This window comes from Pan troglodytes, chromosome 2 (genome assembly GCF_028858775.2).
Source record: "Pan troglodytes isolate AG18354 chromosome 2, NHGRI_mPanTro3-v2.0_pri, whole genome shotgun sequence".
Lineage (NCBI taxonomy): Eukaryota > Metazoa > Chordata > Mammalia > Primates > Hominidae > Pan > Pan troglodytes.
Genome location: NC_086015.1, coordinates 104,592,665 through 104,606,734, shown reverse-complemented (window position 1 = coordinate 104,606,734; position 14,070 = coordinate 104,592,665). Strand labels below are relative to the sequence as shown.

General features: G+C 37.6%; 1 protein-coding gene across 4 annotated transcripts in view; it reads left to right on the top strand.

Moving 5' to 3' along the window:
* The window catches only part of IMPG2 (interphotoreceptor matrix proteoglycan 2), a 96,845-nt gene that overhangs the window by 38,495 nt on the left and 44,280 nt on the right, over window positions 1–14,070 (top strand). For all 4 annotated transcript variants that reach the window (XM_063806058.1, XM_016941572.4, XM_054682105.2 and 1 more), the window contains exons 5-9: window positions 4,703–4,752; window positions 5,671–5,753; window positions 7,670–7,831; window positions 11,836–11,894; window positions 13,902–13,922. In XM_063806058.1, the coding sequence (XP_063662128.1) occupies window positions 4,703–4,752; window positions 5,671–5,753; window positions 7,670–7,831; window positions 11,836–11,894; window positions 13,902–13,922 (375 nt within the window). The remainder of the gene's footprint in view (window positions 1–4,702; window positions 4,753–5,670; window positions 5,754–7,669; window positions 7,832–11,835; window positions 11,895–13,901; window positions 13,923–14,070) is intronic.

Sequence of the window (14,070 nt, the reverse complement as noted above, 5' to 3'; positions counted from 1 at the left end):
TGGAAACCTCTGCCTGTCATTGTTTCTCTCTTTCTCCTGAGTCTCCAACTTCCTTCTTTACTAACTCTTTCCCATTAGTATTTAAACATGCTGAAGTCCCACTCATGTTACCTATTTTTAAAACAGCCCGCATTTATCTCCATTATAGCCAGACATCTTGAAAGAATGTCCACTTAGCTCCAGTCACTCCTTAAACTCCTGCCATCTGGTTTTACGGTCACATCCCCAATAACGAGTGCAAGGCTCATCCTAGGATATGTGCTTACTAAATATTTGTTAAATTAATAACAGAATTTCTACCTAATCACCCAAGTCTATTATCAGGTCTCTGGTGATATTCTCAGTATAAGGACTGCTCTTTGGGATTGTGTGTGTGTGTCTCAATTAATTTACATTTGTAGTTGAGAATTGTAGTTGAGAATACCCATCATGGATCACTATATATATATAATTTTTTTTTTTTTTGCAACAGTCTCGCTCTGTCACCCAGGCTGGAGTGCAGTGGCCCGATCTCAGCCCACTGCAACCTCCACCTCCGAGGTTCAAGCGATTCTCCTGCCTCAGCCTCCCGAGTAGCTGGGATTACAGGCATGTGCCACTATGCCCAGCTAATTTTTGTATGTTTTTTAGTAGAGATGGGGTTTCGCCATGTTGGCCAGGCTGGTTTCGAACTCCTGACCTCAGGTGATCCGTCCACCTCGGCCTCCCAAAATGCTGTGATTACAGGCATGAGCCACTGTGCCTGGCCTATATATATATATTTTCAGCAAATGTTTTATTCTGTTTGGGATGATATATGTCACTGTCCCATTAACCCCTGTTTTATATTTGTTTAGCATTTCATACTTTTTCTGATGCTTCTGCATATAATATTTTATTTAATTTTTGTCAACACCTTCTTGAAATAGGCAGACGTGGAGGTGTTCTTGTTTTAAAGGGTAAGTTTTTGAGGCCCAGAGCAACTAAGGTATTTCCCTAAATCATACACAAAGTTAATGATACATCTAGGACTAGCACTCAGGTGTCTTAACTCCTTTCTTTGAGTTCTTTTGTGGTCACATGTGATTATAGTAACATATTCGAGAGCAAAGCAAAGTATAGAAGATATCAAGGGGAGCAGGAATCTGCATATGAACCTGTGCTTGGCTTGTTTTACAATGTCTTTAAATATATGTTCTATGTGGCTATGAGCAGCTGTTGACATGATCCCACCTGAATTCCATTGACATGATTAGGTAGTAGTGGTGAAGAATGAATAATGTGCTGGATGAAATGAGGAGAGGAGATAGTAAGGGGTTGTATGTTATTAGTATTAAGCTAAAGATCTTAGCTGAACAGCTTCAACTTTGTGGTTTGACTTAGAAATTAAGTAGTATTTCTCTTTCCAAGCTCAATACACCTCTGTGTTCCAGTGCTGTGGTGAGTGGCATTTTAAAGGATCTCTGCAGGGGGAATACTTAATGAAAACATGTAAAAGGATTCTTGTTGTTAAGTGTTCTTTACTGTCTCTTGAAAGGAGAGTGGGTGGTTGAGGGATTAAGAGTTGGAGTGTAGGCAAGTGATTTAAATTACTAAGAGTTTCCTACTTATCACTATTAAAATAATGTTATTTTGAATTCAGCAAGGTGAAATCTAGTTCAACTGAAGTCAACTTCTCCATTCTGAATGCTTGCTTAGTTAGAGAATTAGCATAAATTTGATTTGATGTCGGAGACAATTTAACTCAACCCAGGTGAAGTCCGGTTTCTCTGCTACCTCATTGCAACATCCTATTCGAGTTGCTGTGTTGTGCTTTCATACCTTTGCCTTATTGTGATCCTTATATCTGGTTGCTCTCCATAGAGCAACTCTAACCAGGTTCCCCTTCCTCTTTCTGGGACCTTACACACTGACTTTTAGGTCATTTAGTTTTTATAGGCCAGTATCATGAAGGCCAAGTGAAACCCTTCTAAAGAGTAGGGATCACATAAGGGCCATGTTGTGAAGCAGTGATTTGAGATGAGTAAGAATGAGGTTTCTGGCATTCAGTGGGCCTATTTTACATAACAGCTTCTCCATTGGCTTAGCTGTGTGACCCTGAGCAAATTCTTAACCTCTTCTAGCATTAGTTTCCTCATCAGTCTAAATGGGATCATAGGATCTCCTTCTTAAGGTGGTTGCCAGAATTAAGTTAGTTAACCTAAATAAAGCACTTAGCAGTGTATGACACATGATGAGTGCTCAGTAAAGTTACTTGTAATTATTCTTGCTGTTATTATTGAAAGAGAACTGGATACAATTAGGAATTTTTGTGTGAGCCTGGGAAAGTTGCTTTACCTGTTTGGACCTTATTTCTTTCATCTATGAAATGAAGGTACTGGGAAGGAGTACTGCCATGTGGACAATTGATGGACCCTATTCAGGCCTGATTATGTTAATGTTTCTTCCGAATGCATCTGAATCCCATTTTTTTCAGCTCCATCCTCTGTAACCCAAGAAGCCTCTTAATGCTTCCTCATCACTCATGCTGTCCTCTGCTCATCAAAATAACTTGTCCAGATGTCATATCCCTTTAGGTTCTTCTAGATGAAACTTAATAAGCAATTTTATGCAAATGTGCTCTAAATAAACAATACTGATGAGTTTTGTGTAATAGTTTAACATCTTACTTTTTTAGATAGAATTTTTAAAACCAGAAAGATCTTTATGGTGAAGTTTTTTTTTTTTTTAACTTATGTTTCTCAAATTTTCTGCCAAAGCCTGGGCATTTAGAAAACATGCCCCTAATTTACCCTCCCATACCAGCTCCAATCATAAAATGTCTTTGAATTATCATATTTTATCTTCATATTCACTTAAACTTTATATTCTATTCCATAATATAGCTATGTTTGTTATAATATTAAAACGTTTTAAGTTATACATCAGTTCTTATTTAGCTCCTAACCTGTTTAAGCTTGTAGTAAAACTGATGCCTCAAAGTGTGTGCCATGTTTATCTCCAGGCTTTGAGTACCTCTGTAATCTACTTTAGAGCAGTAGGTTGATCTAAAGGTGTGTGGCTCTGAAGATGTGACTTACTGGGCACATCACAGACCTGGGCACGTCTATGAGGGAGATATTTTTGACAGTTGATCAAATTACTTTAGGAAGTTGACTTGGTAGCATTGAAGAGAGTTTTTATTTATTTATTTATTTATTTAGAGGCAGAGTCTTCCTCTGTCACCCAGGCTGGAGTGCAGTGGCACAATCTTGGCTCACTGCAGCCTCTGCCTCCTGGGTTCAAGTGATTTTCATACCTCAGCCTCCTGAGTAGCTGGGATTACAGGCATGTGCCACCATGCCTGGCTAATTTTTGTATTTCTAGTAGAGATGGGGTTTCACCATGTTGGCCAGGCTGGTCTCGAACTGCTGGCCTCAAGTGATCGACCCGCCTGGACCTCTCAAAGTGCTGGGATTACAGGCATGAGCCACTGTGCCCGACTTGAAGAGAGTTTTTAATTGCTATGAGTTGAAAACAGACAATCACCACTGATCCAATATCTTTGGAAAAGGTTAAGGGAATAGCCCTTTTCCTCTTAGGACATGTGTACAAACTTGAAAATTCTAAAATGTTCCCAGATTACTGTAATTTAACTTTTATAGCTTTGGGATATGTGAAAATATGGACTTGTGGAAACCTATTTTCTTTCCTTTAGGAGGAGAGGCTTTCTTAGATTATCTTCTGATCTCTTCTTATCTTTGCTTGCAATTGCAGAGTGGCATGGTAAAACAACAGCCAGGAGACCTGATGCCTGTTAGCAATGGGGCCTACAGCAAATAATTTCTCTAAGCTTGACTTTCTTTATATAAATTGGTTTTATGATTTCAATGATCTCTCAGATGAGATCAGGTGTGTGGTTTTATGTTCCTTCTAGCAGCCACTACTTTCTTGTCTGTACTACTTGTCTCATCTGTAATTATTGATTTAGTGTGTATAATTTCTATAAGACTGTAACCTTCATATACAATGGGTGTTTTGCTCACAATTATATGCCAAGTACCTTCTACATTGCCTGGCACATAGTATTCATTTATCCCCAAAATATATTTTTAATGCCTACTAAATGGCAGGTACTGTTTTAGGCACTGGAAAATACAGCAGGAATATATTAGTCAAGGTCTCCAATCTCATGCAGTTTAGATTCTTAATACATTCTTGTTCAATAGAACATCTGTGGTGATGGAAATGTTCTTTACCATCTTGTCCAGTATGATGGCCATTAACCACATGCAGCTATTAAGCACTTGAAATGTGGCAGGTGTAAATGAGGAACTGAGTTTTTAACTTGGTTTAATTTTAATTAAATTGCTATGCATGTCCAGTGGCTACCATTTTGGGCAATATTGTGCTAGAGGACTAAGGCATTAGAGACAGAGAAAAATAAGAAGATAAATAAAATTTCACATAGTGATAAGAACTGAGAAGAGAGAAAACAGGGTGATGTAAAGATAACTAGGGAAGAATTCTAGGTAGGGTGATTCTAGTGGAGTAGGCATCAATAAATATAAAATAAATAAATTATGAAGTTTTAATTTTAAAAACTTTGCTTTTTGGTACTTTTGCTTGGGAGGCCTTAATTGGTGATCTAGTGCTTTCCTTTTTGGAAAACAATCCCAAAAATCCCAAAATAAACTCTCATGTGTCTGTCATTTTGTTAACTGCAAACATTTTTTTTTTCTAGCTCTGAACTGTCTTCTCCAGTTCCTGTTGGTGATACTTCAACATTGGGAGGTATACTTTTGTGTCTTTATTCACTTTTCTTTTAAAATTATTTATGGTTTAAGACAGTCTCTCAAACAAGTACATTTTTTGCAGCTTACTTTTTAAAAATATCAGATTTCTCTTTTTTAATACGTTTTTCAAGAGTCTCAAGAAAAAGTAACTTTAAAAAATTTATTTTATGGCATTATGTTGTGGGTACCTAAAACTCCTTAATCATTAAGTATATAATACAAGTCAGAACACCACTTAAAACAAATGTATGAGCTAATGAATTATTTTAAGGCAAACACTCTGTAGCCACCACTAATGTCAAAACGTACAACCATTCTAACGCCACCATTTGTCATTCGTCCCATGAGAGGTTCCCAGAGTAAGGATTCTCTTATTGCATTCTGTGGTATAGTTTAACATGTTCCTTTGCCCAGTATATTTCTTGTAAATTGGTAATTCATTTCTTTATTTTTAATTAAAAAACCCCACAAACTTCTCTGTGTTAGAAATTTCAAACATCTACAAAAATAGAATAACATGATAAGGTCCAGTTTTAACACCTGTCAATTCACAACCAATTTCCAACCTTTACCCACTTCTCCTCTCTGGTAGAGGAGTTACTTCTTTTAGTATGTGTCCCCTTTACTAGATAGCTCCTTAAGTAGAGGAATATTGTCTTTGTGTTCCTAGTGTCTTGTGCAGAGTCTGGCATATAGTAGGTGCTCAATATATGCTTGTTGAACGTACCACAATTATTTCTTGTTCTGAGAAGGCTCCATACAAATATGTCTTGAGGTTAGAATGCACTGAATTTCCAGGACAATAAAACAAACTATTTATAGGAATGGTTTTTGAAGTCAGTTCCTTATTTCCTGATAGGAATTCTGACTTAATCGAGGACTGAATTCATGCATATGTTTTTGCTTTTCTTCTCAGACACTACTCTCAGTGTTCCACATCCAGGGGTGGACGCCTATGAAGGTGCCTCAGAGAGCAGCTTGGAAAGGCCAGAGGAGAGTGTGAGTGATGCTCTGTTTTGTTAGTTAGTTTCTAACTGGAACATAGAGATTAAGAGAGAGTTTATCTCCCATTGCTGGACTACACAGGACTTCATGTAGTGTCCTGTTAGAAAAATGACGTGGATCCTAAAACCAGTACATTAAAAACAATTTTGAGATTCCTTGGAGAACTGAGTAAATCTGCTCTTATTGGTGAGTTTTTGGTGAGAGCTTCGAATTATAAATGAAGTGGACTGTCATTGAGGTAAGCCCACTGTCTCTTGTGGCCTCTGTGACATGATTTTCTATGGTGGTTTTGCCTATGTTCTTCTCACCCTTAATAGACCAGATCTTAGCCTTCTTTAGTGGGTAATAATATACATTTTATGTAGTTTAAAAGTCAAAAAGTACCATGCATTGTGAATATACCATTATTAATAGAAACCTGTCCACTAAACAACACTAAATCCTATAGCTGAGTCTCTATCACAAAAGATACATACAGGTTAACAAAAAATTTACACATTGCCCAGGAATATAGAAACATTGTGTTAGATATTTAAATACTGCATTTAAAAAATTAGGGGGTTCACAAATCCTGTTTTTTTTTTAATATAGAGCAAACTCTGACAAAATATATCCACTAGGAAGATGCAATTTAGTTATCTTGCACCTTCACTTCCCAACGTGGACATTTTAACTTACATGAAATCAGGTTAAGTCGCTCCACTCTGCCTCATCACCCTCCCTGTCACTGAACAAGGCTGGTGGTAATCCCTAGAGTGGATACCCGAATCAATACTTTTATCCTAAGTATAACCGTGTTCCAAGTAGATGGTGCTAGCAAATATTGGCATTTGATAAATATTTGTGAATGAATGAATAAAAAGTGATACTGCATCTCTGAACTTGAGGCAGAATAGCTATGATTTAGATCTGGAAACATTTATAGAATGAGATAGAATTCACTTTAATAGAAATTAAGGAATTGTATGCAATCAATTGGAACGTTAATATCCAAAACAGAGGATTTAAGCCAATTTATAGAACCAGTAGGAAAACAAAACAATATAGAGATACCTAACAAAAATTAGTTTGCTGTAGCTCTGGTTCAAAATGAAGCCCAAGGTAGTTTTATTGTGCACCTATTTTCCTAATGCATTTTCCCATCTACTCTTCTAGAAATTATATACCATATTTCAGTTCTGTTGGGATTTATCCTATAAATTATAATGTGTATTCAACCTAACAAATTTTAAGTTTTTCAACATCTTTATTCTTATCCTGAGCAACATAGGAACATTAGAACATTGTAATTCAAACGATCATTTTGCTGACCTGTATGCTGCTTTTCAGTATTTTTGTTCTTTCTCTTTTTTTATTCTACTAATTAGACTGTATTATATTCTACTTATACAGCTAAAATTTGTTTAAGATTTACCCAGATATTTACTATTTTATTAATTTATTTTATTTATTTATTATTTTTTTGAAATGGAGTATTGCTCCGTCACCCAGGCTGGAGTGCAGTGGATCTTGGCTCACTAAAACCTCCGCCTCCCAGGTTCAAGTGATTCTCCTGCCTCAGCCTCCTGAGTAGCTGGGATTACAGATGCATACTACCGTGCCCAGCTAATTTTGTATTTTTAGTAGAGATGGGGTTTCAGTTGGCCAGGCTGGTCTTAAACTCCTGACCTCAAGTGATCTGCCCACCTCGGCCTCCCAAAGTGCTGAGATTACAGGTGTGAGCCACTTCTCCTGGCTGTTAGCCTGTGTCTTAAAGTCTACCCAATTTGTTCCAAAGTCAAATACGAAATAATAAGGTTATCTTCAGAAGCTGCCTTTAGCACAGTTCTGACACATTGAAACAATCAATAAATGTTTGTTGATTGAATGAATAAGCCTTGACATTTATTGTTCTTTCTCTAAAAATTCAGATTAGCAATGAAATTGAGAATGTGATAGAAGAAGCCACAAAACCAGCAGGTGAACAGATTGCAGAATTCAGTATCCACCTTTTGGGGAAGCAGTACAGGGAAGAACTACAGGATTCCTCCAGCTTTCACCACCAGCACCTTGAAGAAGAATTTATTTCAGAGGTGGGTGATTAAAAAAAAAACAAACAAGGCAGTATGCCTGCTATGTTAGTTTCCTATATTCACAACACTGTTTAAAGATAGGTTTAGGTTTCAAATTGTTTGTCTACTTGGTTCCTGGAGTGGTTACTTAGCCATTTCTTCAGAAAACTCTGTGAAAAGTCATAGGACAGATGAATTCTTTCACAGAAAGAAAAATCTTGCCATCTGCTAAAAAATAAATGCAATTTCCAACTTTTGCTGCACAGCCAAGGAAGAATGTGTTCTGTGGCATGGTTTTGACTTGAAAATATTTGGAGAAATAAGCTTCTCTAAGAAACTACACACACTGTATTGTTTTTCTTAAGGGAACATTACATTTAATGTCTTTTAATTTCATCTTTAGTATTTTTAATTGAAAATTTTTCAATAGTTAACACATAGGTAATAACTGGTACAAAATTTAGAAGCATAAAAGGGCATCCAGTGAAAAATAAATGTTTCTCCTATCCTTGGTTGGAGGTATTTTTAAAAAGGGATTTCTTTAAAGAATTGTGGATTAGACCATCCCATAACTTCACTTTCTGGGAAAATTCTATATAGGACTTAAACTCAAGAATTTTTCAGTCAAAAATGACCCATAGTCCCCGTCTAGTTTGCCTTTGCTTTTGTGCAGTAAGACATTGAATGCTTATCTACCCCTGTCTGTCAGATGACAGGGCACATCATTCCTTCGTTTATTTTTTCCCATTCCTTCTTGATGGGGTTCTCTTTAGCCAAGTTTATCAATTCCATTACCTTAGATTAATTTTCTTCCCCAGATACTGTGTCCAGATGAGAAATAAAAATGTGCATCTCTCAGCCAAAGCATTATTGTAGCCATCAGATGTGGGAAGGGGAGGCCAGACAATTTATTTTCCTAGTGGTGTGGCCAAGTTGCAAGGCTGTATGGTATGTGGAAGAAATGTCAGCCAGGCCAGTAGCCACCTGGCATCAAAGAGTGTCTTGGGCTGGCTGTCTGGTTTTCTCTGTCCTTTGATTAAGGAACTTTTAATATAGCTTAGTGTTTAGGTAAACAATTGCATGGAATGACTGCAGATTTAGAGAAGTCCAATAAACACTCTGAAAAATATCTTCATCAAGGACTTGATGAGGTAGGTAGCTATTGAGGTGATTAGATGGTGTTGAAGGTTCTGGGCCTACCATGGAACACCTCCTTCTCTGGCCTATCTCTGTACTCCCTGTCCCCTTACCTGGAATGAAATGTCTGCCAATAGTCACTTTGCATGAAACAGCAGAGGCAGGGGATCATGTCTCAAACTGAAGGGGATCCTCCAGCTCCCTCCCCTTAGGACACCATCACACGGATTTTTCACTCAGCTTCTCTAGGTATTACTGGAAGACACACAGGGAGAAAGAAAGCCTGCTTGGAGGGGATGAGGTTTAGGAGCTATTAGTCTTTGTGTGTGTGTGTGTGTGTGTGTGTGTGTGTGTGTGTGTGTGTAAAAGGATAAGAAGTGGGGGCATGATAGGCTTGGGATAACACGAAGTACAACATCAGAGAGGGGAAGGTCAGTGTGATGGGCCTGGGAGGGTTGGTGCCTGAGGGCAGTTCCAGTGTCGGTGTGATCCTCACCGACACAAGGCATAGTGCCTTGTGCTCCACAGGCGACTTTCTATTTGTTTGCTCACAGCAGTCATGTATTCAAGCATCTCTAATTTACAGATGAGGCTCAGGAGGCCAAATAACTTGTTCATTGTCATTCAGTCTCTCTAGGAACAGAAATGAAAATCAGGTCTCCTACTGCCTTTCAAAGTACTCCTTCTTCTACAGAGTCCACTTCCTTTTAATTCAAGGGAGAAGTTATAGTGAACCTTAGTTTTCCCAGTCTTGGTCCCAATTCTAAAGCACATTTATCATGAGGCAGGGGCAATGTAATTCAATGGGAAGAATATGGGCTTCAGTGTTAGAGAGATCTGGGATTGAATGCATTCTGATTCAGTCACTTACCAAATGTGTGACCTTGGCCAAGTTAATATCTTACAATCTCCATTTTCTCATCCATAAAACGGGAATAATATATTATCTCTTGGGATTGTCACAGAGATTTGAAGTAAAGCAAAGCACCAGATATATTGCAGTCCTCAATAAATTTTACTGACTATTAATATCAATGTTGAATGACTTCATGCAACTGGATATCTATACATGTTTAGACTCCACAGATTGCAAAGCCTACACTAAGATGGGTTTAGTAGTAATGATTTTTTTCAGTTAATGGAGTGCTTTTAGGTACATTTCTTTTAATCTTAAAATCAATATGGTAGGTGGGCAGGGAAGTATTAGTTCTGAAAAAAGAAGGCCTGTGCATGGACTGTCTGCCAGCAGAAACAGAGCTGAGACTAACCCTCAGCCTTCTGATTTCTAGTCCTGTGTCTTCTACCCCTCCCCACCACCCTACAAGAATTATAACAGTTTTTAATTTCCTTTCAGAGAGTAAAACAGGGCACATTACTATAGCCAAAGAGTTTCATTCTTTGGCTTTGGATCTTTATTCTTAAGGCATAAAGATCTTCAGTGAACCAAGATTTTTTTAAAATCCCACTCTCCTCATATGAGAACTTGGTTAAAAGCAGATGCCCAGAGATGTTGCCAAGGTCCATCAATTTATTTCCTTTGTTCTGATGTTGGCCCCATCATGACCCATCTGGTGAGGCTGTCACCTTCTGAAATGTTACAGATTTAATGTTTATTTTTGTTAAAATATGCATTTTTGCCTAACCTGATTATTATTATTTTTTTTGAGACGGAGTATGTCGCCCAGGCTGGAGTGCAGTGGCGCGATCTCGGCTCACTGCAAGCTCCGCCTCCTGGGTTCACGCCATTCTCCTGCCTCAGCCTCCCGCGTAGCTGGGACTACAGGCGCCCACCACCACGCCCGGCTAATTTTTTGTATTTTTAGTAGAGACGGGTTTCACCATGTTAGCCAGGATGGTCTCCATCTCCTGACCTCGTGATCCACCCGCCTCAACCTGATTATTTTTACATCTTTAGTCCAATCTGGCATACTATTTTCCACCTCCAGTCACTAAGCTCATTTGGAGTTACATGGCTAGATTTTAAAGACTCAGTAATAAAACTGGCTCCTGCAGATGTGATGCTCATGAATTGGTCTTTTGACCAGCGGAGTTACCTGACCACAAGGCCTCTTGTCTGGGTGTTGAGTGTGTTTGTGGTTCTCTTTCGTTGTAGGAGCAGGAAAAAGATGCCAGCAGCCACTTTCACACTTACAGAAAACAAACACTAGACTGTTTTTCAGTGTGTGTGCTGTGGCCAGATTTCAAATCCAAACAATAACATTTAAAAATGCTATTACAGGCCTGTAATCCTAGCACTTCGGGAGGCTGAGGCAGGTGGATCACCTGAGGTCAGGAATTCGAGACCAGCCTGGCCAACATGGTGAAACCCCGCCTCTAGTAAAAATACAAAATTAGCCGAGCATGGTGGCGCACACCTGTAATTCCTAATTCCAGCTGCTCAGGAGGCTGAGGCAGGACAATTGCTTGAACCTGGAAGGTGGAGTTTGCAGTGAGCCAAGATCGCACCACTGCACTCCAGCCTGGGTGGCAGAGTGAAACTCTGTCTCAAAAAAAAAAAAAAAAAAAAAAAAAAGAATAAAATAAAATAAAATGCTATTACAGCTTCTTTTGAAACAATTTTTTTTTTCACATTTCATCACATAAGGGAAAAACAGTGCTTTGCCAACAAGGAGTATGCTTTTTATAATTTGGAAAAAATTAATATTAAAGCACATTAAAACCTTGAAAGACAAAATGAAAAAGAAAAATGTGGCAGTGCTTAGGTAAAATTTTTTCTTTCATTTTCTGACCTGGGTATGCCTAGCTAGGTGTATAAGCTTCTAATAGTTGTGAACAGTTCACTTTTTATTCTACTCTTAAAAGCATTATTTTCTATATATTTTTCCATATTTTTACATAGTTATCATTTTTATTTGTACTTTTAACAGGTTGAAAATGCATTTACTGGGTTACCAGGCTACAAGGAAATTCGTGTACTTGAATTTAGGTAAATAGACTTATCTAAATATGCACATTTTCAGTAGTATTCTTTATTCTGAATGGAATGTCCATTATATTTATCACACATATTCTAACAATAAATGGTTTGAATGCTGTAACTCAATGCTATTTCTGGTAAATTAGTATTCTTGATGTTAGTTTTTCAGGTGAGAAAGTTGAGTTAGAAAAAGACCAAATAATAACTCAAAGAGATATATTAGGTCTAAAATTGGCTAGGTTAAGAATTCAGGAATTCATGTCCCCAGCTTGCTGCTGACAAGTTACGTAGGTCTTATTTGGCACTGATAGGAGCCTGAAGGCAGACGAGATGTGGCCCCAGTGTTTTCCTAAAGCTTGTCAGTGTGGTGATTTTGACATCTTGGTATGAAGCCACTCTGGAAGGGATGCATTAGTCCTTGTTTTAAACATAACAGTTCTGAGTAAACCAGACACCTCTTTTAAAGACATTTATTCCCTGCTTAAGACTCACAGTGTAACACTTGTGAACATTTACTGAATGAATACTTTACTGAGTGAATACTTTGTGTTGGGTATGCCACATTGCTGAGCTCACTTAATCTTCAGCCCTCTTAGGATAGATATTATTAATACTCATTTTTAAGAGGAGGAAACAGGTTTAAAGGGATGAAGTATTAGCCCAAAGTCAAGAGTTTGTAAACTGGGGTGGAGGAGGAATTTTGAAACAGAGCAGCTGACTTTATAGCTTTTCTTGCTCTGAACCTTCATGCTAGACTCAATGCCATGATTTAGGTGATGCTCTAGCCCAAGTTTAGATGTTATCCATCTCAACTTTGGCTTGTTCTTGACAAAACTTCTGAGTTTACCAGAAATAACAGCAAACACTTATATAGCATTTACAGTGTGCCAGGCTTTATATATATATATATGTATATTTACACACACACAATTTAATTCCAACATCAATGCTATGAGATAGTTACTATGCTCATATTTTCCAATAAGGAAACCAGAGCACAGGGAATTTAAATAATTTTCCCAGTGTTGTTTAGCTAGTTAGTGATGCAGGCTTAGTGGAAAGAGGCCAAATATTTGAAGTTGTCCTACTTACCTAGTCTCATATCATGACCAGTCGCCCCCATTCAACTTTAGCAGTTTTCAAACAGGATGCTGCCTCCAGTTGTATGCTCAGATGAGAACCTGAGAATGTGAGGCCTTTGAAGACCTCCCTTACTTGGCAGCACATGAAGGGCAACACAGTCTTTGGAGCCAACTTGCCTGGCTTCAGATCCTGCCGTTGCACTTCTGGCTGGATGCTTTTGGGTGTATTTCCAGGATTTAACTTTTCATTTGTATAAAAAAGACAATTTACCTTAATCCTGCTTTATTAAAAAAATGCTTTTGAAATACCATCAGCAACTTATTTATCTTCTTTGGTCTGTAGTTTCTATACCTATATTATGAGGATACTAATAAATCTTAATGAAGATTAAATCAATTTTTATAAAATGCTTAGCATAGTTCCTGGCACATGGAAAGTTCTATTTAAGCATCTGCTACATAAAATAATAAATATTAAAGGTTATGCAGTATACTGTGGATTAATCAGTCCTGACATTTACCTATACCCTTACTACTTTACAGTGTACCATCTGATTTTAATACTGCATAACATGTTGTATCCCAAAAAAGAAGGTTCCCAATTTTGTTAAAGCCAACAACTGGAGTCCTCTGCTGATTTACTGAAAAAGTTTCTTTATGAAGAAATAACCATATGTGAATTATTTTAAAGTATTTTTAAAATTTAGAAGAAAATAAAGACCATGGTTTTAAAATAAAATGCTTTTTTCACCTTTGTTCACTTCCTTCAATCCATAGGAATTTGTCAGTATCTGATACTATGCAAGCATTTTTATTTAAGGAAGCATTTCAAAGAAATTCAGAGGAAATACATAAAGAACTTGCACTTTGATGAATGATGTGACAATAATAACTGTCTCAAACTCTGTTTAATATTTTTAATTTTTGTTTTCAGGTCCCCGAAGGAAAATGACAGGTACTTTTTGGCACTTTCTCTAATGTCCATTGAATTGGGAGATAGTTTAGTAAATATAGCAGGCCATAGGTCCAGGGGAGCATAACTCAAATATTATATGACTTCCAATATCACTGTCTGACTTTTTCAGATCAGGGTTTGTCAAACT